Source organism: Acanthopagrus latus, chromosome 16 (genome assembly GCF_904848185.1).
Source record: "Acanthopagrus latus isolate v.2019 chromosome 16, fAcaLat1.1, whole genome shotgun sequence".
NCBI lineage: Eukaryota > Metazoa > Chordata > Actinopteri > Spariformes > Sparidae > Acanthopagrus > Acanthopagrus latus.
In genome coordinates this window covers 17352432-17377389 of record NC_051054.1, presented here as the reverse complement: position 1 = coordinate 17377389, position 24958 = coordinate 17352432, and the positions used below count along the sequence as shown (strand labels likewise).

Below are 24958 nucleotides of genomic sequence, written 5' to 3'. Positions count from 1 at the left end.
AATTTCGGAGAAAAAAATGGTTTAAGATGAGATGTGCACAGAAAATACGGAGAGAGAGATAGAGAGAGAGATAGAGAGAGAGAGGGAGAGAGAGAGATTCCTCTGCAACAACACCATTCCAACACGATAGATCAAGGGCCTTTAGATCTCAGCCTTTTCGCATAACCTCCTTTCCAACATGTACCTTTTTGTCTGCTTCCACTGTTGAGTGCTCTGCGCTCGGCAACAAAAAGGCTATTGTGGCCACAAAGATCTGTGTTGGGACGAAACGAGGAGAAAGATAATTAGATGACACAGACCTATTCATCAGCTGAGTCATGGCTGTGTGTGTAAAATGGATGTGATGCCCAAGATGGAGAGTATGCATATGCTTGAGTAATAAGTAATGTAAGACTTTCTCATCTTACTTACAATATGCTCTCACAGGCCCCTAATGGTAAGTGGTGATTTAAGTGTGCGTGCGTGTGTGCGTGCGTGCTACCTCAATGATTTTCTTAGGCAGAGTGGGCTCCAATCTCTGGAGATGTTCCCAATGGGAGATGAGCAGCTGAAATACATCACAGGCTGCTTGAGCCACTGCTTTGTTCCCAAACTGGACCGAACAAACAAGAGGACAAGACACTAATTAACCAGTGATACAAAAGATCTGGCACCATTCACAATTTTGACAGTAAACCGGTATTTTAATGTTGCCCATTTCTTAGGGCATTCACTCTGCAAGCAAACTAACAATTCAGGGGCAATGCACTCATGCTGCCTGGTTGAGTAAAGACATCCTTGGCTTAACTTTTTTGATTTTCTTACATGCCAGCCTCACTTTTTTTTCTGTCTCTGTGCAACTACATTGGTGAAAATTGGCCACTCATTTTCACTCTAAACAATATGACAAAAAACATTTAAACATAATGCATGTGTTGTATAACACAAATCCCTTTAAAAGGTAGGTAAAACATATAATCAAATATTCCAGAACTGGACACAACTTCATAAATGCACATAAACTAAAACATGATATTACATCAATATGTGTGTCTTGAGTGTAATGTGTATTCTTGAGGTAGGTCACTGAATTTTGCTGATTTGTAAGGCTCATTTATTCAGTCACATTCCCTTGTTGGCTTTGTGTCACCAAAATACTAACACAAGATAGGAGAAAAAGTTCAGGCACTGACTATGACACAATTTTGAGAATTTCCCCTTAAATTTAGCTTTTCACTTACTGTGCATATAATCAGCATAATTTCATTCCCACTTCAAACCATGGCTCATTTTCTCCAGACTCATTGAAGGAGAGAATTGAGCTGTTGACAATTTTCTTTCAAATGTGGATTTCTTCAGTGATTTGAAATTCTTTGTGGAGAAATAGAATTTCCCATTTCTTCCAGCTGAATGCCTCTCAACATGTAACAAGGGCAGACAATGTGGGGAGTGCAGAAATGGCCAAACACAAAAAGGGGCCCTGAGAGTTCAGCACCTGCTTTTAGAAAAGAGACTCTCAGTGCCACTCTTCCCCCTAGATCCCCCACCCAGCCTTTACCCTCTATTTTGGGGCTGGCCGAGTCTGTGTGTCAAGTTGTGCTGGGGAGTGATTACTGCTCCATTAGAGAAGGGGGGGTTTGCTCAAGCAGGAAGCTGGGAGATGTAGCTGCTTAAATTGGCCGACATCTACTGAGAGTGAGCAGCCTGGAAATTACGCCACCACCCCAAACCCTTTTCCATGAAAAAAAAAAACTAAAAACAAAAAAACAGCAGCCTCCACTGGTTCTCTGCATCTCTTCATTCAGGTAGAAAAGAGGGCTCTTCCAAAATATACCCATGAGTCACGTCACGGGACACGTTTTATTCTCACACTTTTTCTCTTCTTGCTATGTAGAATTTGCTCTGTGATCAACTAAATTTGAGCAAAACTATGTAGGACAAAACCATTAAAAGAAAACAGACTACGTTGAAATCCAGGCTTGACGCATGAACATGATTTAAGATACTGGGATTTATTCAATTCAGAAACAATGATACTTTTAATTAGATATCAACCTGCTAATGTAGTTATGAAGCAATGAATCTACCTTGCCTCGGAGGGTCACTGACCTTTAGTGTTACACCCAGAACATTGATAGCATCTTTGACCTGGGGGTGGATGTTCTTTTGCATCAGCTCCTCACACACCCACAGACCAAGACTGCATACAGCGATGCACCTGAAAGTGGGAAGTTATTTTTCTAACGTGTCAGAATGAAACAGAATTCAAACTGTAAATCATGCATTCAGAAAAATATCTAATGATAAAAGTAAAGTACTGATTTGTTACTAAATAGTCTTTTAAGCATCACACTTAATTATCATGATTCTTAGTAAATACTGTGAATACAGTAGGGTTTACATTTTTATAATGCATTCATATGTCAAACACATTTACTTGAAAATAGTACAATATATATAGACAATGTAACATTTCAAAATTAAACATCGCTAATATTGTTAACCATACCTGGCCCCTTCACAGTGTTCCTTTGTTGCCGTCTCTAACAGGATGTTGACCAGATAATCCTGAACAGCAAAGACAACATCCTAGGTTTACTACATGATCTCAAATTACAAGGCATCTCACCTCACATGATATTCATAAAAATCTGATACCTTTTGTTGCAACATTAGGCTTAGGAGTCAGACTGAATCATTTTTAAGATCCTCATGTTCACATTTTGGGAAAGAATTTGCAAAATGCTCATAATAAGGTGCCTTTCATCATACTTTACGTGATTAATCCACAATGCAATGAGCAGTTTTTGTTTCCAAATGTCTTTACCGAAAATATCCAGTATGGCACATGTTAACCACTTACTTTGATATCCTCATTGCTTACAATGATGTCATCAGAGCCAGAGACTCGCTGCAGTATGGGAATCTGGACGTAAAGGTTGGGCAAACACACAAGGGAGCCCAGCATAGTCTGAGCCTCCATCCTTGGAGCCTGGCAGAGATAAAAAAAAAAAAAATCAAACAAAAAAAACCAAACAATTCATGCTATCATTAATTTCCTAATGCTACATGAAAACAACCCTATTCCAGGAAACAGGAAGGTGGTTATCTGGGGAAAAAGGATTGGAGAGATCCAACAGAATTAAGTGGCTCTTTATTCATGATTCTGCTTATATTCGACAGAATCTCTTGACACACGGTAGGTGTTGGGTAACAAAATGATTGATTAAATGCAAGAGGGATGCAGGTCTAAAGCAGACTGTACATCCTGCTGCACCTGCTGAGAGAAATTATCTGCCAATCAAAACTGTATGAAAGGACGCATGGTCATGTTAAAAAGGAGTGGTCTTTTTAATGGTCTTTAAACAAAGTGGATACGAATTGTTCCAAATCCAGCCACAGTCATGCAAAATGTTTGCACTGCAAGCCAGTGTGCATGTAAATTAGCACAGAATTTGAAAATATTGTGCAGAGGACTTGCAACAGTCACCTTCATCTATTTCTTAGTGTTTGACACTTTGAATTATTTTATGAATTTAATGACACACGTTGCTATTAGCAAATTTGCAGTACATGTTCCACAAGAGAGGCTGGAAAAAGTCTCAAGTTTAAACCCAACAAATCTTATTAGGGCTATGGAATATCAAATCATCCAACTTAACTCATTACATCTTAGCCTCTTCCACAGGTTTGCATAAACTACATGTTGGAAACGTCTTTTGAAAATACAAAATATGTAATTATCAGTCATTAGTATTGGCCATGAGAAGCAGGACATTATTGGTCACTGATATTAACAGAAAAAAAATCCTAAAAAGTCATGCATCCCTAAAAATACTTAGTGGTTCTAATTTCTGTCACAGTTATATGGTCCTGTATCAAACTGCATTAAATTGAAACGTGAAGATCAGCATGTATGAGGAGGAAGTACGATTACACTCAGGTTTCGTTAAGTCTTTGTTCCACAACAAGATAAATAAATATGCATATACTTAATAACTTTTTTGATTCCAGTCTGACTCACTTAATGAATCTGAATGTTAAAAAAATGTGTTTCTGTACCTCTAAGGAGGCCGAGCTGAGAACGCAGGAAGCAGCAGTGATGAAATCTCCAATGAGCATGGTGAAGCCCGGCAGGCCGAGGAAGAAGAAGCGTGGGGAGCAGGAACGGATGATGGTGTTCAAAACATCCTAATATCACACATAAACACACACAAATGTTACTAGGATTCAAACCATGATTTTCACACTGATAATTATGTTATTAGTCATCAACAATCGTCTTGACTTGATACAGGAATAAACAGCCATCATCCATCAGAACCAAAACTTAGTATCTTCTACAATATGTACACAGTTAGATTAGATTTAAGTAAGTGGTATGAGCACAGGGTCTTGAAAGTGTAGGTGGAGTGGAGCAGTTATATTTTGTAAATGGGCCACCATGTGAGAGCCATGGCATGGAGAAAGCTTTTTCTTCCAACAGGTAGGCTAAGCATTTTAAGTATGTTGAGCAGGCACTGGACTGTACATGTCACTAAAGGAAAGAATAAAAAAACAGTAGGAAAGAAAGAGGTGAGAAAGAGAGAGAGAGAGAGAGAGAGAGAGAGAGAGAGGCAGCAGATGGATTGTTCACAGAGGATAAGAGCGAGAACAAAAGACCTCAACTTTAGCGAGTTATGTGTATCCACACACACAAGCGAACCTGTAATTAAAGCCGGAGACAAGGTATTGTTTTGCCGAGGTACAGGCGGCTCAGTGGCAGATGGGTGCTCTTTCAACATTGACATATGCTGTACTGTAGAGGGTTCTGCACAAACTGCTCAAGTATGTACAGTGTCATACCGTGCAGGAAAAGACCACGAAAAGCAACTGAGAGGTTTTCCTGTCTATATTTAGAAGGTGAAGCAGCAGAAAAGAGGTTGATTTATTTGTTCTTTGGTGACAGCAGCAATATTCTTATTTTGGGAAAAAAAAAAATATTTGTATGAGAATGTAGAATCCCAATAAGGCAGAGTGATTGTTCTCTCTTATCTGAGACATTCGCGTGTGCATTTGTGTACAAAGTCAAGGTCCAGGCTAGAAACACCTGCCTTCTTGGCCATAAACTTGTGTAAATCGGACAGTTCAAACATCAGCCTGTTTTCGAGCTGAGCTGAGGGGCACCTTAGCAAACACACATGCACACAATTTCGCTCTCTCTGTCTCTCACAATGACATTAATCACCTGAAGCTTTGGTAAACAGGGAATGCAGGCGAACAAAAGGAGAATAGAATAAACATGCAGAGGCAGTAAGTACTAAGTCAAAAGCAACACGATGTACCGCATGTGGAAAATTGGTGGGAAGAGCTTAAGGATTGAGGGCCCATTTTACCCTCATTTTGTTCGTAATTGACCTCTGAAGCATAATGTGTGGTGCAGTCAGAGGTAATTAGCATGCAACAAACTGTTGCGTGATTGCCTGAAATGAGCATTTTAGAGGAGGGCACAAATACAGAATGCAAAGTGTTTTTTATTGTATGTGTAAGTAGAGGGAATCTGATTTGAGGTGTGTGTATAGAAATGGGAAATGAGTCCCGCATGTGGCTGTGTGCTGGCAGTCGGACTGGCCCCTGCGTCAACAAAAGGTGCATTAACGTAACTCTGAATAGAGCCACCTCAGGCCTTTTTTATTTGGCCTCATCTCCAGGAAAGCACACGCTGTCCACCTGCTGGCCCTCTGGGGTGACAGGGTTCAGGCTGGTATTACATCACCACACACAACATTTGAAATTTGTTTGTCTGATTTACTAAACATGGATGTTTCAAGTTTATTACAGGCAGATTACCTTGTCAACACCGCTACCATCACTGTGACTATCTGGAGTTTTCCCTTCACAAGCTATTAAGAAGTTATATTACCCATCTGCACAACACGTTTTAATCGGCAAGATATGAATCATACACGACCAATCATTATGATTAAAGAGGTTAAAATTTAACTAGCTATGAGGAAATGCATGCAAGGAAAACATTCTTCAACCCGGCATGTAATTTGTTAGTTTATGTTGGATTAAATGGTCTTTTAAGTGTATATGCATAGCTGATTATGAAATTAACAAATGTATTTGTGTGCACAGTCCAGACCTATTAGATATATTACTGCTATTGTGCTCTGTTCATGCCTTTGTTGGACCAGTGACCAGGGGATGGACAATAGCCCTGACCTTGGCACTCTGTCAGTTGGAATAAGATTTCCTCCAAGGGAACTGTCATTTTCCACTAAGCTTTAGGGCCACAGCATATGATTATTTTCAAAAACTAATTAATTTCACAATCGTTTTCCCAATGAACTAATGTTATGGGACATTTTGATAAGCTTTTTCCAGAAAGCAACATTGTCAAAATGATTATTTTGTCCAACTAACAGCCTAAAACGCAACGACTCTTTATTTACTGTCATAAGTGACAAAGAATCCTGACATTCAAGAATGTTTGATCATTTTTCCTGAGAAAAGATTTTTGAAAAATCAAAAAATATTTTTTTACTAATTGTTGAATTAATGGCGAGGATTAACACTGGGGCTTCCCTTGTTGTCTATTAAACATGGCTGGTCAGTTTTTTGTTTTATTTCATTGATAAACAGGCAGTCTAAACATAATGCTCACTCTGTAATCTAGAACATTTTAAATGTATGATTCAAAATGTGTGTTAACATTTTTTTAACACAACCCATAGATTTAACTAATTTATTAGCAGATTTGATGATTTGCAGATGAGCCTCAATCGATGACTACTTGATAATGTATGTTAATTGAAAAAATTGTGAATGAAATAAAAGACAAAGAAAAAAATCTATAAATGTATGGCTGATTTGGAAAAGTATATATTTTTTTCCTTTTTTGGGCAGGGTGGGGGTTGTGGGTGAAGGCAGAGAGGAAGAAGGAGGGGGAGAGTAAGAGCCACTTTCTTATGTTAAGCAGGCGTGCGGCTGTCCTCTATTGTGTGGCGTGAGGACTCTTTTCTCTGGCCAATTTGAGCATGCTTCAGTGGCCAGCCTGGCTCTGGCCCCCCGACGCATTATACAGAGCCACAACAAAAGCTGGAGAATGTTGCCTCAGTCCCTCTCTGTGCCCCCCTCATTGCTCTACTCTACACTACGTTCCCCAGACTCCCCTCCCGCTCCTTCACACACTTGCATACACACAGGCAGGCAGGCAGGCCAGCCTACTCTGGGCCCCCGGCCGACGTGTCAGTCTAACAGAGCGCGACAGACGTCAATCCTTAATTAATCACGTATACGCGGCGGGTGCTCAAAACATTATTTAACGACATGGAAAACATTCTAATAAGCTTGTCGCACTGCCAAGGCGCAATAGAAACCCAGCCAGGAGGGCATGCACACACACGCATATACACACACGCATCCAAAACACCCCCCTCACACTTTTATCCCTGTCCTTTGTTTTGGGGGACTCCATTCATCTCCACTCAGCTTCGTCTGGATGGAATGGAGCAAGGCCAAATTTAAAAATGAGGTAGGGTGTGGCTAAAGGACGAGGAAGATGCCAAAACATCAAAACATTCTTCATCACCACTGGTTGGTATGCAGTTTTCATTACCAGCTGAAATGAAGCCTCAACAGTCTAAGATTGGCACAGCATATGTATGACCAGTCTCAGTTAAAATATCTGGAATAAGAATGGGCACTTTACACATATTTGGTGTAGATAATAAACTTAGGGTTTACCTGATTTACATCAAGAACTAGCATAACAGAATAAGAATCACTGACTCATGTCAAACAGGAAAAAGTAGATGGCAATTTGCCCACTACAAACCCTCTTTTTACAGTTTTTAAACAGTATACATGTATATTGCATGAGTTTGACTGGTGCGCCTTCTGTTGGTGAAAAATATAACAACTAGCAGCCCAACTGTAGGTGCCACCTGCTGGTTGTACCTGGTCATCACTGCTAATGCCCTTATGCATGATGTGGTAGAGGTGCACCATAAATTCACGGTTGGGGAGCACATCCTGGTGCCTGGTCATCATCTCACAGATCAGCTTGTAGGCCTGCAGCTTGCCAGCCTTGTACTCAGCGGACAGCATGGTGGCCTGAGGAGAGGGACATGTTAAGCATCTATTTTTTACAGGGGTGGTGCAAGTAACTGATCAAATGTTTCAATGAAAACCACCGGATTCACTTTTAGCCAATGTGTATATAATGTTACCACAGTTGCTTATCTCAATAAGAGAGGCACATTACCCAAGTTTGACATAAATATGCCACATTTTGGGTTTTATAAATTTGCAGCAACAATATGATTACATACTGCTAATTTAAGTGTATGCTTAGTCACAGCAGTGGCACTGCAAACGCTATCTAGTCAGGTTTATTACTTGTTGATGTTGCTGGGAATGCAATCAAACACAACAAATGTTTATGAAAGCTAAATAATGATCTGCAGCTAATGATTATTTTCATTGTAGATCAATTTGTCAATTATTTTCTCAATTAATTGATTACATGTTTGTTCTAAACAATATAAAATGTTATAAAAAATCTTGAGTCCTCAAATGTTTTGTTTTGTCCACATATCAAAATCATTTAGTTTACTGTCAAAGAGAAGCAAAGAAAGAAATAATTGCAATTAAATTGGAATCAGAGAATGTTATCATTTATTCTTAAAAAACTACTCAAACAACTTAATCAATTATAAAATAGTTGATTTATAGTTAATTTATAAGTCGCCAAATAGCTGATAAATCGTTGCAGCTCTAATGCTACACACACCATGCAGTGCAATGTGACAGAACTGATTAGTCTGCATGCTGTGTGCCTACTAAACTATAAATCACTTAACATCCAACCTTAGTTCCTTTTTTTCCATTTTGCAAATTTTTCACATTAAAAGTATTCAGTTGTTGTGAGTGTTGTTTTCTTAATGTTGTCTGTTGTGTTGTTGATACCCGAAAGAGCCAGGAGGCCAGCATTCGAATTGGAGGGATGAAGGCAGGCTGGGGAGGAGAGGACTGGTTGTCAACACTGATCCCAAGATTGTCCCGGATCTGTAAGCATATGTTCACTTTCTGTAATTAAAAAGAACATCAAGGGGGAAAAAAATGCTTCATATGGTGGTTGGTTTTGCCCCTCCATCTCACCTTGCAGAGCTTGTGCCAGAGCTCATAGAGATAGGAGAAGACCTTGGCGTGGATTTTGGGGCAACGGATGTTGTTGACATCTCCAAGGATACCCAAAATCCTCCTCCACAAGACGAAGGCTGAATCAGCATGCCAACCAGTCAAGGTCCCACCCGCAATGATGCTGACATCATCAGCCAGACACTCACTACTGTCTGCAAGATCAGAGAGAGAGAGTTTGGGGTGATTTGGGTTAGAGAATAAGTAATTTGGTTCATTTTTTTGTAGTTGCTGATACTTCATACAAAGTGAAACATGTTCATAGGGGACATGCGATTCAGTCAACAAATGCATATACATACATTTAATTTTGAAAACTCTCAAAGGCATCATGTTACTGTTAGAGCAGTTATTGACCAAATCCTAGCCACACTGTGCATTTTCCCAAATGCATTAAAGCACTAAGATCCTTGTTCAGATCAAAGCGCTGAAACATTTTTGGGGAAACCAGCACAAGTTGCATGCATCAGCCAAATTAACTGAATCGTAAGAGGACAGTGCCACCCAGTGGGAAAAACAAGAATGATGGGGAGTAGATCAGGCCCGGAAAAGAGATAGATGTTGAAACTATGGATAATGAAGCAGATCTGAGGTGATTATTAAAGGAATAAGCTTCCTGCGCTTTGATTGCTGCATAACAATAAAATAAGATATACAGTAATGAACTGTATGTTTGGTTCAAACTGAATAATTGAAGTAATTGAAGGATCTGCCATCTGGGAGAATGTAAAGAAACGTGGATGGATGGAAGTGTAATGTTAGTAAAGGAAGTCAAGGAGGAAAATATAGAGCATGGATAGTCAATGGTAAATGAGGACTCTGTGGTCTATATGATGAGTAGCAGCTGGGGAGCAGTACCCAAGTGGTGAGGCATGTGTAAGACAGACTGATGCATGGTGTCATCCAGGGGGCAGTCCCGTGGGCACTCTGTGTGCACCAGCAGGGCTGGAGAGGCGGGCGGGTTCTGGGGATAGTGGTAGTGGTTGTGGTGGTGGGACGGGGGTGCAGAGTGGGGAGGGTGGGCACACGCAGGACCTATAAACAACAACGGGAAAGGGATAAAACTGGGTTTGAGGAAGGGAGCAAGGGGATAAAGGAAGAGTGACAACTTCATGATGATCACGATGTGGGGTAAAACAGACACATTCACATACAGGGGCGGGAGGGGCAGAGTTGAAAGAACAATCTTTCTCCATCTATAATTATGATGGAGGAAAGAGGAGAAGATGGGGTAAACCTTTGAAAGTACTCTTTAAATAAAGATTATCATTAAAACCTGAAGAGGTAAGTATTTTCCTATCTAAATACATATATCTACAACCAACATATACCACAGTTCTGACTAAATTAAACTGTACACCACAGGTCATTTTCCCTTCACAACATTCAAAACGGCCAGCACACAAGCCGTCAGCTGGATTTAAAAGATTAAATGGTTTAGCCAGAGAGGCACTGTAGCAGATACTGACATGCTGGTTAAGTTTCCTTACTGGGACAAACTACCATGACTAATCCATCAAGGTTACTGCAGACTCTAAAAATCATTGAACCATTTCAGCAAATTTGGCTCTGTGCTGAATGTTTACAACAGATTGCTAAGAAAGATTGTGTTTTAATAAATATGTAAGTATCTGATGTCTTGGCTGAATACAATTATTTAAGGTATTCTCTATGACTTTTCTTCTGTTATTCATAGTTTCCAGTTGATCGGCTACACTGAACCAAACAGTTAAAAAGCCATAGAAAAGACATTACCTAAACGTACCTCATTGTGCATTTCTCTCTAATTGACGCTCAGTAGCTTCTTTATAACATCCTCTCGGTCTGCTCATCAACTATACAAGGCCAAGTTCCTACGTAGTGTTGTTCTGTTATAATCCATTGATGGATAGAAATAAATCTTGAATAATAACGTAAAGTAAAAATCTGTTTCTGCTGCTCAGGATGAGTTTTTAATCAGCTCCAATACCTGCTAGAGCCTCATTGTGACTGAGCAGAAGACTCCCCTGGCTCTGGGGGTCAGCTGTCACATCCATGTGGGCTGACTGTGTGGACTGAGTGTCAGCCTCCTCATCAAAGGCCTGCCAGGTAACCTCAGCTTCATTGAGGCAGCCATTGGACGTCTCACTGCTTATACTTTCACCTAGGCAGGGCGAGTAAATGAAGTAGGTAAAGGACATAAATAGTGTGAGAAGATTCAAAGAGGAGATGGCTGTGTATGGGCACATGACTATTTACTTTCAATCCATAAAAAGAGCAGGCATCACTTGATGCTTTAGTGTTTGATTTATCTGATGAATTTCCAAAATTTTAAAAACTGAGATTCTTCACGTGCAACACAATGAAAACAGAGCTACATGGATATTCCATTGATTATCATTTACAAAAAAGAATCGATGATGTTATCGCTAACTTTTCTCTCTGAGCTTGGGTCTTGTGTAGTTCGTATGTCCCTCAGTGTTGCACTCTGTCTCAGATGGACTGCTGCTCCGCCGGATGAGGATCTAGGAATACAGAAACAAACATTAAATGAGAGACACTTTAAGGGGCAAATCTTACTCTTTACTTTCACATAATATTACAGCACAAGTTGATTCTTCTTACCACTGGTGGCTCACTGCTCCCTCTCCTCCCCTCAGATGTCCTGCTATCAGAGCCACAGGAGGTAGGGGAGTACTCTCTCTTCTGGGCTGAAGAGCAACAGGGGATATTAGAAAAAGGCAGAGGGATCGTTCTACCATTACCTTAATGTCCTTGAATCATATTAGACGGACAACACTTTTAATATGATGAGGACTTTAAAGCCAAATCTGGCTCTTTACAACTCTTTTAATTTCCCTGTGATTAACGACAATATATTTACTAAACTCGATGAATAAATGTAAGGATAGAAGCACTTCCTGGACAGAAATTCAGGTGCTCAAAGAGGTGCCTTTTGGATAGGTTTCTATACTAATTTTTGTTTATTTGGTCTAACATGACCATGCCTTGAAAACAAAGGTATGTTAATAGATTAAAGAGTGCCTTGGAGCTTTCTTCAGTATTAAATATAGTCTTCTATAGTACTGTTTTAAAAGGGGCATATGGCCATGATTAGCAAATTATCACATTCTGTTTTATTTCTGCTGGGTTTGCAATACAACAGATAAATAAAATAATAATAACCCTGGTTGCCTGATATTCTCATATCCTCTTTATAGATGATGAACTTAAACCTTGAATAAAATCTCAGATCTTTAACATTATGTATAAAAACAAGTCTGCTTTCACACGTCAAAGTACTGGTAGGTATCCATCAAGGATTGCCTCAAATTGTAGACCATGGCCTAATACTATTCCACCACGTCTAACTATCTTCTACACACCTATAACATCTAACCCAATGTTAACAAAGGCAAAGGCCTAACCTTAACTGGCAAATTTGTTTGTCCGTTTTTATCGAGGTATCCAATGGCTTCCATGTACCTTTTCTTAATACAAGTCATTGTGGGGGATGTTATTTACCTAGAGAATTGTGGGGTAGATAAATCCAGTTTGCATTTGTATACGCTGTACCTGGTAAAGTTTCAGACAGCTGTTGGGTGATGTCTGAGGTGCTGCTGCTACGTGGCAGAGGGCTCTCCCCTCCTCCCAGCTCCTCCTCCCCCCCACATTCTGACAGCTGACACTCCTCCACGTCTGACAGGCAAGAAAAAGAAAAGAAATAACATAGTTAGGCAGAGCTACAGTACCACACCAAACAAAAACTGTCACACAAACTTTTAAAGTCAACACACCAAGACAGTAATTTGTTTTTTTTAAGGCATTAGAAGACACAGTATAGATGAAGTTTGAATACATTAATGACATCATCGGTGAGAAATTAGGACATGCACACATGCAGTGGTGACACAGTCATACTCTTGCTGTAGACTCTATTTCTACACATTGTCAGGCTGCCATATGTGTTTTTTCAATAGCCAGCCCAAGACAAATTCTTGTTAAATCATAAACCTCTCTGATCCAAATACTGTCACATCAGACACAGAAACCGGTAGTGTATGACAGATAGTGACTGATGAATGGAAAGACAGGGCAGAGGTCACAAACACACAAACACATGCAGCTCTCAGAACACACTTTACCTGAGAGTCTGTGAGAGCAAGCAGAGTTACCAGAAGAGATACCAGGCAAGAAAGAGCTCACAGTGTGGAGCAGCATAGGAACGCTTTTAGTAGTGGGCAAAGCCTCGTATAGATGAACACAGTTGCTGATGGACTGGCTTCGCTTAGCTTCCATCAGGGAAAAAGAAGAGGAGAACGAAGAAAGAGGGTAGAAACAGAATAGAGGTAGAGGGAAAAAGACAGTATTAACAGCAGGTACAATAAAGAAGAGCAGGCCAGAATTTGACCTGAATTTGAGAAAATAATTTCAGAAAAAAAAGACAGCCGAGGCTCTGATTAAAGAACTGTAAATCAAATTCTTACCGGAAGAAAATACATTATTAAACAAAATGAGGGCTGGGCGATATGGCCTCAAAATAATACAGCATTTTTTAGGCTACATTGACATTTTTGATAAATAATCATGAGTAATGTGAATATAATGACTCAATGGGTGAAGGTAAGTATTGAAACAACAGTCTGGCAAGTTTACTGTGATGCAGTCTTTAAAAACAGGAAAAAAAACAACACTTGCAGCATATAACCATATGGCAACATTGAAAACCTAAACATATAGTCTCAAAATATGATAACAATATAATATCTATATAATTTCCGGTCCTTAACCAAATTCATTTTTTAAGTCACTGAAACAAGATTGTTGCATGCATTGCCAGCAGCCACTAAATGCACCATGTAGAGTGCAGTCAGTCAACAGAAGCAGGCAGCAATTTTCTGCAAGCTCATAGCAAGATTTGAAACAGGACGGGTTGAGGATATAATGCAATTTTACACAGGTTTTGTCATTCTGGGGAGTGGACTGACGGTAATGCAGTGATGGCAGCAGGTTGGTGGGTGGATGGATGGGTTGGGACTGTGGATGTTTGTACTGCAGCTTTGAACTTCAGATTTACTAGACCCCTAATACTGACTATTGTGTAAGATGCAGCATCACACTGACATTTGCTCAGACTAGAGCCTGACTGATACTGAATGAGAGTATTGTTATTTGAGAGGTTGAAAATAATAATTAACTTTATTCATAAAGTACCTTTTGAAACAAAGTTTACTTTACATAGGAATCTTATAATTAATACAAGTCAGCACCACGTTTAGGTTTGCAATATACCACACTAGGGCCTTATCCTTAAATTCATACAATTTATAAACAATATAAATGTAACAATAACTTGTTTCACCGATCAACTGGAAACTATAAATAACAGAAGAAAAGTCATAGAGAGTACCTCTTTTTTGTAACTGCAGTGTGCACTCTTCACAGCAAGGGTCACTCAAGTTCACAACACATCAAATATATACACATGTGTCGTTTTCTCAGTTAAGTTTACTTATGTGTGATGCCTGAGAGATGTCCTACTATATTTGACGTGTTGCCTGTGGACGCGCATGCTACACGCGCATAGCAAGCAGTGGACAGTGGAGATATAAAATGTGCAGGCGGGTGTGGAGGTGTTGGAGTGTCACTTTATGGTCCTTGTGTGTGATGTGTTGGGAACCCCTGCTGATCAGTTTTCCGAAACGCAAAGTCGTAATGTTGTTGTGCTACTAGCATGCTGACCTACCAGTGACTGTTTCTGTCCTCATCGACAGATTAAACATTAAACAACAGTAAAGTCATTACGGACTTCTACTCTGCTTATGATCTCTGGTCATGTCTCCCACAGCAGGTTAAAACATGGCGGTCTTAAAGGGATTGTCGGCATCCACAGATGTGTTTTAAACTGACATGTGACACGTTACTTTACACTCCACTGTGGCTTCAGTCGTAGACTGATCACCAGCTTATATGATTGGTCAGCGCAATGTGATGTCTGGCTGTGTTTCCCCAAAAGTTAACCCAACTTTTCGGCACACACTGTTGTAGCAATAAACTACCCTCATTAAAAAGAATGGGAAAACCTGCGTCTTTGCTCCAACGCCTGATCCAAAGTAAACTCATTCGCTGTGCTATGATATGCTGTGTTTTTTCCCCTCTTGGAACGCCTGCCAGATGTGACACTATGCCCATGGCTAAATCCTCGATTCCACCTTCGATTTAGAGGGCGTCATTTTGATTGGTATCCGAATTACAATCGAGATTGTGACACCAAAAGTGCAAATCCTTGTTGCTTATTGTCCGACATATATGCCAAAAAATGACAGAGATACTGTATATCTGTTTTGTACATTCGATGACCATATTGGTAGAGATGATAGTGATAAAATTAAAAGATGACATATATGATATAGCCCTTAAACTAAACACATGTTAGCACACTGTTCTGCCAAATCTGGTCTTAAATGTATTTTCAAAAATGAATTAACCATAAACACTGGACTATGCTAAGCTATGTGCTGTGTATTAGAAATGTTTCTTAAAGTTGTGAATTTAATTGTTATTTATTCAGGACAAAGGGGAATGGGGTGACTTTGCCTTTTGATGCTTTATTTGAATGTTGCTACTAAACACAGTAAAAGAATTAACTGTGTACAGGCCAAACCTACAACACTGCATCTTATTTCTGTCTAAAGGATATAATCTTATGGTATTATAATTCTGACACCAATTAGTAAAGGTATAACTGATAACCATCCCAGCAATGATAGAGTGAGAGCTGGTTCAACTGAGTCTCTGTAGTTGGAGAAGCTTAATGAGTACCATAATGAAATATCCAGTTTTACCCCATTATCAAGACAAGATCTCAAAAACAATATTAGTTTGTATTTGCATGTGCAAGTGCAGCCAAGTTTTGACAGTTGTCAAAATGAGGCATTGCCATTGTGTGTGGATAGCACTTCAGGCTTAATCTCAAAGAGAGCAATGAAAGAGGAGAGTTCTATTCTCTGCTTTCAGCACACTTTAATTATGCCTTTCAGTGAGAGAGAGATACATCGTCTCTGCTACAGCTCACCACTGCTTCCCATTTATGCATATTAATGAGCATTAATTACACTCTTAATGAAACTATCAAAAACTGCCGTGCAATTGATGTGTGTGGGTCTTCTCTTGAGGAGTAGGGAGGAGGGCTGTCGGCCCTTTGAAGATCAATGTGGGAGAAATCCAATTAGGCCAAAGAAAGGGAAGGGAATTTGAAGCGGTAGTGTTTAATGTCCATCTTTGCTTGCATGCAGCTACAAACAAATAGACTAACAGAATAGGTGCATTAACATGCACACAAGACACAAAATAGATGTCTCAGCACACACACACACACACACACACACACACACACACACACACACGCGCGCGCGCACACACACAAACACAAACACACACCTCCTCTAAGACTTCATCCTTCAAGCACAGATACATCTGCTCCTAGCTCAACAAGCTCGTCATTTTAGTCCGTTGGTAGTAATTAGAGGGGTGGAAGGCCAGGGAAGAAAAAGGGATTGTCTCTGTCTTTTATTCTCTACATTAAGATTCTGTCTAGACTAAATTAAGTCGAGCAAGACAGGCATTGCAGCTAGTTACTAACTCTACTGCCTTCCAGCTCAACTTATAATTAGCCTGCCACATTCCCATCCGATAAGGGCTGTTTGCAGCGACTGAATTGAGCTAATGACAACGAGTGTCCAAAGCTGGCCTTTGACATGCCGTTGGGGGGATTGCGCTGTATGCCTGCAATCGAAATGACATAGAAACATGTTGACATTGGCCGATGACATATGACGGGAACAATGGGGGCCATCTGCTGGCCTCTTTGTCTTTTGCATTGGGCCTTTCAACGACACCTGGGCTGGCATACACACGGACCTGTCTGAAGGCTTACACAGGCAGTCAATATGTCCGATAGACCCTGTGAGCTGAAGCTTTGCTCCACAAGCTTATCAGTGCTGTGTTGTTGGCCCACACAAAGCAAGAAGATTAACACAGCATGACTACAGACAAGTACACACAGGCGGAGGCTCTCATAAAAGCTGTCCCTTTGTATTTTATTTATGGTCTTTGATGGTATAGTGACTGTTATCACTGATATTACAGGTACTTACCGGAAGCCTTCTGTCGGACGTTGTTACGGGCTTTCTCTACACCAGGAGCTCCTGATGTAGTGGCAGAGCGTATCCTCATGGGCTCCTGAACCCCTGGCCCACCCTGCTCCCCTTGGTTCCTCCAGCTCAGTGAGAAGGAACGTGCCACTGCTGCCGCCTTCTGGGAGTCCTGGATCACTCCTGACATGCAGAGAACACCTGATGATTATTTAGGTGTCAGTGTACAAATTATTATTATAATCAAGCAACTAAATATTTGGATCTCACCTGACAAACAAGATACTTCACTGTGGCTTTAAGCAATACAGTGTGCCTTAAAGGATGATTATGGTTATGATGTTTTAGTATCAAAAAGGTCATATGAATATAACACACACATCCACACACTGCTTTTAGTGCAGGCATGTCCAAACTATTCCACAAAGGGCCATGTGGCTGCAGCTTTATGTTCCACCCAGTCAAGAGCACACAGTTTGACCAATCAACTTTCTGAAGACTGAGATCAGTTGATTAAATGAGTCAGGTCTAGTGTGCTGCTGCTTAGATGAAAAGAAAACCTGCAGCCACATCGGCCCTTTATGGAACAGTTTGGACATGCCTGTTTTAGTGGCTTTTAAAATCACTGTCTGGTTGCCCATTTCTCTTCAAGTGCATGTGCAGCATGGGTAATATCTGAACTAGCTTAAGCATGTGGTCAAGTGCAAAATTAAAGCTCACATATGTAAAATGTGAACATTTTTGTCTTTTGCAGGAAGGCAGCGGGGCACACTGATGGATGGAAGGCCAGTATATATTTGTCACTGCTGTAATGTTTAGCAAGCAGTAAAAGACCCAAAGGGCATTCAATTTACAATGAAGACAAAAATTCCCATTTGAAAAGCTGGAAAAAGAAAATTCACTGCTTTGTTCCTCAAAAGATTCACAGAATGAATCAAGTAACTGATTATTAAATCATCATCATCTGATATAGAAACAACTTTGGGTTTAAAAAACACAATGCAGAAAAAGACGCTGTTTGGGAAGGTTTATATTCATAACCAAATTTCCTGTTTACCTGTTTCAATGCACTGCTGTCATTTAAGAAAAATAAAAATGTGTTGATCTGAAAATTATCCTGCCTACATTATATATCTTGTCACAAGTGTTTAAGGGATCACGGTGAAAAAATAGTTTTTTATAACCAATACATTAATAATGGAATTTCTTCCTTCTTAATATCGGTATCAACCCTGAAAAAGTGCATATCCATTGTTCTCTTCTATTTGTGTAAAATGTTGTCATAATTATCATCATATACATTGTCAGGCAATAGTCAAAAAAGTGTTTTGTGAGGTCACAGAGACCACAACCTCTGAAAACCAAAATCTAAACTGTCTAGTGGATCCAAGTGGTTCAAATTGATGTTTGCACCAAATGTGAAGAAATTCCCTCAAAGTGTTCTTGAGAGATTGTGTTCACAAGTATGGGACAGACAGACAATACAGAATACCAAATGCTACCATGGCTATCTCCAGCGCATATGTATAATACACTGACCTGAACAGTTACCAAATCCAGAATAAAATCCATCTAATCCAAATTTCTTCCCCTCCCTTGTTTTCACTCTCACCACGTCCTCTCTGCTTCTTCTCCTTCTGTTCGCTGAGTTTGTCCAGAGGCAGGTTGGACATGTCCAGGCCATAGACAGAGCGTGCCAGCACAGCCGTTAGCGAGTCCATGATGCTGGCCCACTCTGTCACCAGCTCCTCCCAGCAGGTAAGAGAGGACAGCACTGCCAGCAGCTCGTCCCATAGCTCCCGGGAGATAAATACACACAGGTTGGCTCGCACCCATGCCACGATGATGGTCTGAATGCAAGATGAGACGGGCAAGGATGAAATAGCAATGACAGACACAGTTGTGGCTAGGAATTCCAGCACCTGATCAGATGTGACAGCAGAGTTCTCACACAGACACATAGAATTTGGTATAGTATTCATTTGCCTTTTTGTCAACAACCAACAATACATTCAAGACACACATACAGGCACACCCGCACACACACACACCCACACACAACCAACAAATTGTAGTTGTTACTCATGAAGGACATATAATCATACACATGAATTTTCTGCAATTATAGCGTACTATAGCTGAAGAGCACGGAGAGTAGATATGATGGCATATTCACACTCACTCCCTCATCACTTTCCCATATAAATTAAATACCTTGTATATCAGTTAATGTTAAGGGGCCCTCACACTGCCCAGACTCAAACCAATGGCCAACTGCCTTTATCCGACTACTCTGCTGCCTCTTGTCTGACCTGTATGGCAGAAAAGTTGCATTGAAACATACCACCTTGACTACTGCCAACTACACAGTAGGGTGTACATTCTGCGCGAGATGCAATAAATCTCCTTAAAATCGGGTGGCCCCAGTCTCGTGCCAGTAACCAAAAACATAAAAACAGGAAATGACGGAATGGAGTGCAGACCATAGATTATCAGAGAAAAACGAAGCGCGCACAGTATTGGCTCAGTATTTGTTTGACCTGAGAAGATGTTTGTGGAATAGAATACTTGGCATTACTTGAAAGTAATCATTATGGCTGAGCTGATGGTCACGTTATTATACGAAGATGTTGCAGGAGGGAAAAAGTGGTTGTTTACCATCTTCACTTCCACCCCTCCCACACACCGCGCTGATTCTCTAGCACGCCGCCAATCAGAATGGTCATTGAAAAGCTAGCAGACAACCAGTCAGAGTATCTGATGTCGTACAATCCTCCAACCACCAACATTCTCAGACTTTGTAACTTCCAACACACTTAACACACCAAACAGATGAGTTTCTGAACTCGTCCTAGTCTCCCCAAATGTTTAAGACATCCAACGTTAGGGGCCAGTGTGTTCCTGCCTTAAAACTAAGTACCTGAAGACCTACCCTAAAAAGTATAGATGCTAAACTTTCAGCAAAGCTGTCTTTTCTTTGGTTTTCCTGTGGTCTCTTCATCACTGCCTCCGTGATCCTCAGCAGTACCTGCAGCATCTGCTCCCTATATAACACAGACAGCAAATAACAAGTGTCAACCAAAGACAAGGTTTAAAAGGATGAAGAATCCTGATAAAATCAGATGACATGGAAGAGCTATGAAAGAATGACTGAAAAAATCTTGCACATGTATCTGATGAACTCACTGACCATGTCTGCGTATTCATCGTGTGCTCCATGATCATGTGCCTGTAAATGCTGAGAACACCCTTGCACACCTCAACCTGGTTATCTAGGAGTTTAGGTACATCCTGGCACGGCTCCAACAGGAACACATTGGAGGAGTTAGTCAGGAACACCTACACACACGAAAATGGAGCCAAGATGAAAAAAACAGCAAAACAAAAAGACGAAATAAGAAAACAGTAATGATAGACAAAGGTCATACCATGAGTACTGCTGAATCAAAGCACAAAATGCTGTGATCTCAGGATAAATCATAGACACATACCTGTAGTGTGGACTGGATACCAGCCTTTACATCCCTGTTCTGCTCTTCAGTGAGAAAGCCCCGATTGATGGCACTGCTGAATGAGTAAGTCCTCCCCCAGCTGGACGTCCGTCTGTGGCCATGACTCTGTGACGTCTGGTAGAAGATAAGGCAAGACATTTGATTGGTCAGTATACCAATAACATATACTATACTCAGACTATATATAAAATACATGCCTGTTTATCTATGCTCTTTTAAGTGTAAGCATTCTGTATGCTTTTCATCTTACAACGTGATGATAGGTGAATCTAATGTCACATTATTTTTTCCAAATCAAAATCTCAAAACGTTTAACAAATCCATTTAAAATATTTTTCAGTTTCAAAAGCAAAACTTAAATTGCGCTAGATTAATTATGAGGGCCTAAAATATGCTGCTGATCTTTGTTCTTCTTTTAATTGGCTGTGTGTGTGTAAGAGATTTCACCTGTGCGTGCATGCTGTTAGTCTCTGTGGTGAGTGTCTGCTCAGAGTCATCCACTTCATCTCCCTGGGTAGCTGTGTCTGGCTCTGTCATGAAGCCAGGCTTCTCCTGCAGAATCCACTTCCTGTACACTTTGATCACCTTTCTGGTTGCCGATGCCTCGCAGGATGGCAGCAGGAAGGCCTTAGGTGGGAGAACATGGAATTTTAATTTGGACTGTTACAGTATTATGAGTGGTTTTAAAGGTAGTCTGGTAGTAGGAAAGGCCTTCATGTTATGTTGAAAAATGTCCAGGAGAGGGCAGCAGAGTACATGTTATCACAGTGTCACCATCCGGCCTGTTTTCTACACATGACCAAAACTGAAATCTGTACAATCCTTGCAAATTTATCTGAACAATGTCAAATAAAGAAATGATTCTTGGTGACCCGACTATACCTGGTGGAAGACCTCGTTGACAAAATTCACATTGTCCCTGGTGGACAGCAGGATGGCGTGCACCATGTCATAAACATAGCGGTGCTCCTCCTCAATGCTACACAAACTGGAATCACTGGGCCGTCGATCTGACAGTGTGCTGCTGTTGGAGTGGCTCTTCTCAGGCTCCCCTCCTGGCCCGTTCGTATCACCATCTGATGTCTTATCCTTCTCCTTCTCCTTCTCCTTCTCCTGGCTGCTACTGCCTGCAGTGACAGTCTGGGTACCACAGACACACAGAAATTACTTGGTCGTCTAGCATCTCTCATGGTCAGTTTTAAGGAGAAAGTGATACTGTATTGGTTATGACGAATAATGAACATCACCTCCATGTAATCACAATATTATTTTCTCCCTGATTTCTATAACTTTGTTCAAACCAGAAATCTACTGCAATGCATATAAACCTCAATGTATCATTTTAAACACTTATATATAATGATAAATGATACATATCTAACTATGACGGAGTCTTGTTGGTCCTGATTTTTCACGACTTCACAGCCAGTGATGTTTAAATGTAGTTATTTGATTTCCAAGTTTTGCGCTGCCAATTGACATGTATACTGCAGTATTTCAAAGGACTGATTAATTATGAATCGGTTTGAATATTTTCTCTTTGTGTCTTTCCACAGATGCATGGGCTCAGGGGTTTTGCTGCAAAAATACTTTCACAATAGTGTGAAAATTCAACATAAATGGTACCGGCATGCTCACCTGGATGAGTTTGGGAATGACCTCAGTGCCGTTCTTGGCGCTCTGCGCCACGGCAGCACTGCTGACATACTTCTTCTCCAGGAAGAAGGTGACCAGCCAGGTGATGAAGGCCACACGGGGTGCCAGGTACTGGTCCCTGGTGCAGAAGGTGCTCTCATTGTTCCGTGTCACTGGCACATACAGGGGTTTTGGTCTGTGGTGGGGTAGGTCTAATTGACCAGTGGGATGAACAGTTAAGGAAGGTGAAAGAGGAGGGGGAAAAAAGGAGAAAAAGAAAAGAGCAAAAGACAAAGAGATTAAAAATCAGCTTCCGGTGTCTTGCTGTTAACTTGTTTAGAGTTTTCATGAGTGTTGAACACTCAAACATAGGGTTTGGAACAATTGTTGTTTTGGAGTCCCATATCACAACAGCACACATCATTCTCTCTTGTTAACAACATTTGTTTGTGTAGTTTACCTTAAATGGTTAATGACTCAGCACATGATTTACTGAGTGGAGGGATGACATTGTAGGGTTTGCAAAGGAACTTAAGGTTTAACATCTTACTTCTCAAGCTCCTATTATAGAATATAAAGCTTACTAACTTTGCTGTCTCCCCTTTAGCAAAGACAACTCACTCATTTATTTTGCACCAGGCCCTTTCTGTGTAGGCTGTGTGTTTGAGTGAATATTGTAAAACACTGTGTCTAAAACAATGGTTAAGACGTGTTTCTGCATGCAGTGATCTAGTATCAAAAGGGTAAAGGGTACTTCTACAAATGAACAGTAACACATACAGTATGTGCAGTAACAGAATACAAAGGACGAAGGCAAATATTATATATACCATAAATCAGCTTACCTAATAAAGGCTTGTAGAGATTTGTAAGCTTGGTGAAGGAGGGGAATAGATGTGGAAGGTAGTACTTCTTGAAAAGACTGAAGAGAAACCTGAAGCCTGTATCCTGGTTCTCTTTGTTCTTCCATTCTAAACTGGATGCCTGGCAGATGGAGCACAAAGGCAGACAAGGTCAGGTGACAGGCAGCAGAGACGGTTCCAGCATCACTCAGACAGTGAGACTATATTGTTTTCAACACAATCGTTTGAAGGTTGGTCTAACAAGACGTCTATAGTGGGAAAATGGTTTGGGTTAGATACACGGAAGATTAACAGAGTCCAACTTTACACACTTAACAATCAATATTGTATTTAGTTGTATATTGCACTGTTGTACAAGGAACGGATTACATAAAATGCACTGTTAACAAAATACACTTAAAAGGAGAATAAAGACTTTAAAAGCAGTTTAAACAAAAACAAAAATGGCAGAAGACTATACCTAACATAACCACTGACCCACAAAAATGTCTCCCTCTATCTTACAAGCAACCCTGCGTAGTAATATAACCTGTGCTACTGCAGTCACCCAGTATCTACAAGGGACTGAGTTCAAAGTTGATATTAAGTTGATATGAAAATATCAATCATAATGATAATGATAAGCACACTGAAGCCACTGCATAATCTGGCAAATAGTCTTACTAGCATATTTTGGTATTACCTGGATGACCATGTACTTGAGCAGGGTTTCGAGGATGTAGCATGTCTGGTCATCTGCTACCTTTTCTCCTACCACAGCTGGGACCAGTGGGGTAATCTCTTCAGGCACCACCTTGGCTGCACAGATTGATAGATATAGAGGTGTTTAAATCAAGTGCAGGAGTTATCAAAAAAACCCCTACACAATCCAACATCAGTTGAATATGTTTCAGATGACCTCAATAGCTTTCCTCATTATTTCACAGACTTTGTAAGCTTTGTGTTTATCAATTAACACAAGTATGAGGATCCATATTCACCATCAGGGGGGTTGGAGAAGGGGTTGTAAATGATGGTGTCGAGGGTGCAGGGCCCTCTAGTGGAGGGCACAGCAGGGAATCCTGGCACCAGACAGGCAAAGATAAGGAACTGCTCCTCAGCACAATTGTCCCTCAGGGCCTGCAGCCACAGCAGGAAGAGACGGATCCCCTCACAGCGGATCTACACAGGAGGAAGAGGAGACATGTTAATGGATACACAGATTTAAATAATCTAGAATCCAGACATAAGAAATCCTTCACTGAAGGTAAATGTGTCCTACTACGCAGTCACATTTTGAAGATTTTTTTATATTCATACAATACCTTGAAAGAATTTCCAGTGTGTAGAAGCTTTTTCAGAATAGAACCTGGAAAAAGGTGAAAAACCCAATTGTCAAAGATTTTTGCAGTCCAAACAGTCAAAAGAGGTCTTTACAACACAAGCACAGACACAACAGACGGCACAAAGCTGACAGGGAGGGACCTGCTTGTCATCTCCACTGAGGCAAATTGACCTTGATAGGCGGTTCTGACAAACTAGTGGGGAGAGTGGCGAGGCTTCACATTTTCCTGATGAAAATTAACATCAGTTGGCAGCGACATGCATTCATGAAGGCAATCTGGTTCCGCTGTAATCAAATGAGACATTGCTCTGATTGCTAAATACCTTG

The 24958-nt window shown here is 40.6% G+C and overlaps 1 protein-coding gene across 5 annotated transcripts in view; it reads right to left on the bottom strand.

Moving 5' to 3' along the window:
* ralgapa2 (Ral GTPase activating protein catalytic subunit alpha 2) overlaps positions 1-24958 on the bottom strand; it is a 91758-nt gene that overhangs the window by 40586 nt on the left and 26214 nt on the right. For 3 of the 5 annotated variants that reach the window (XR_005070320.1, XM_037072094.1, XM_037072097.1), the window contains exons 5-31: positions 24612-24655; positions 24288-24468; positions 23990-24105; positions 23290-23428; positions 22448-22656; positions 21692-21949; positions 21257-21436; positions 20789-20923; positions 20488-20636; positions 20230-20341; positions 18910-19147; positions 17301-17480; positions 13290-13436; positions 12721-12843; positions 11770-11855; positions 11579-11669; positions 11135-11308; positions 10024-10200; positions 9127-9320; positions 8935-9033; positions 7924-8079; positions 4042-4170; positions 2843-2971; positions 2489-2547; positions 2089-2197; positions 482-592; positions 185-253 (exon numbers count right to left, since the gene is read on the bottom strand). Coding sequence is in view for 4 of the 5 variants with exons in the window: in XM_037072094.1 (XP_036927989.1) it covers positions 185-253; positions 482-592; positions 2089-2197; positions 2489-2547; positions 2843-2971; positions 4042-4170; positions 7924-8079; positions 8935-9033; positions 9127-9320; positions 10024-10200; positions 11135-11308; positions 11579-11669; positions 11770-11855; positions 12721-12843; positions 13290-13436; positions 17301-17480; positions 18910-19147; positions 20230-20341; positions 20488-20636; positions 20789-20923; positions 21257-21436; positions 21692-21949; positions 22448-22656; positions 23290-23428; positions 23990-24105; positions 24288-24468; positions 24612-24655 (3794 nt within the window). In the remaining variant the exon portion in view is untranslated. The remainder of the gene's footprint in view (positions 1-184; positions 254-481; positions 593-2088; positions 2198-2488; positions 2548-2842; positions 2972-4041; positions 4171-7923; positions 8080-8934; positions 9034-9126; positions 9321-10023; positions 10201-11134; positions 11309-11578; positions 11670-11769; positions 11856-12720; positions 12844-13289; positions 13437-17300; positions 17481-18909; positions 19148-20229; positions 20342-20487; positions 20637-20788; positions 20924-21256; positions 21437-21691; positions 21950-22447; positions 22657-23289; positions 23429-23989; positions 24106-24287; positions 24469-24611; positions 24656-24958) is intronic. The other 2 variants (XM_037072098.1, XM_037072095.1) reach the window with 2 other exon arrangements.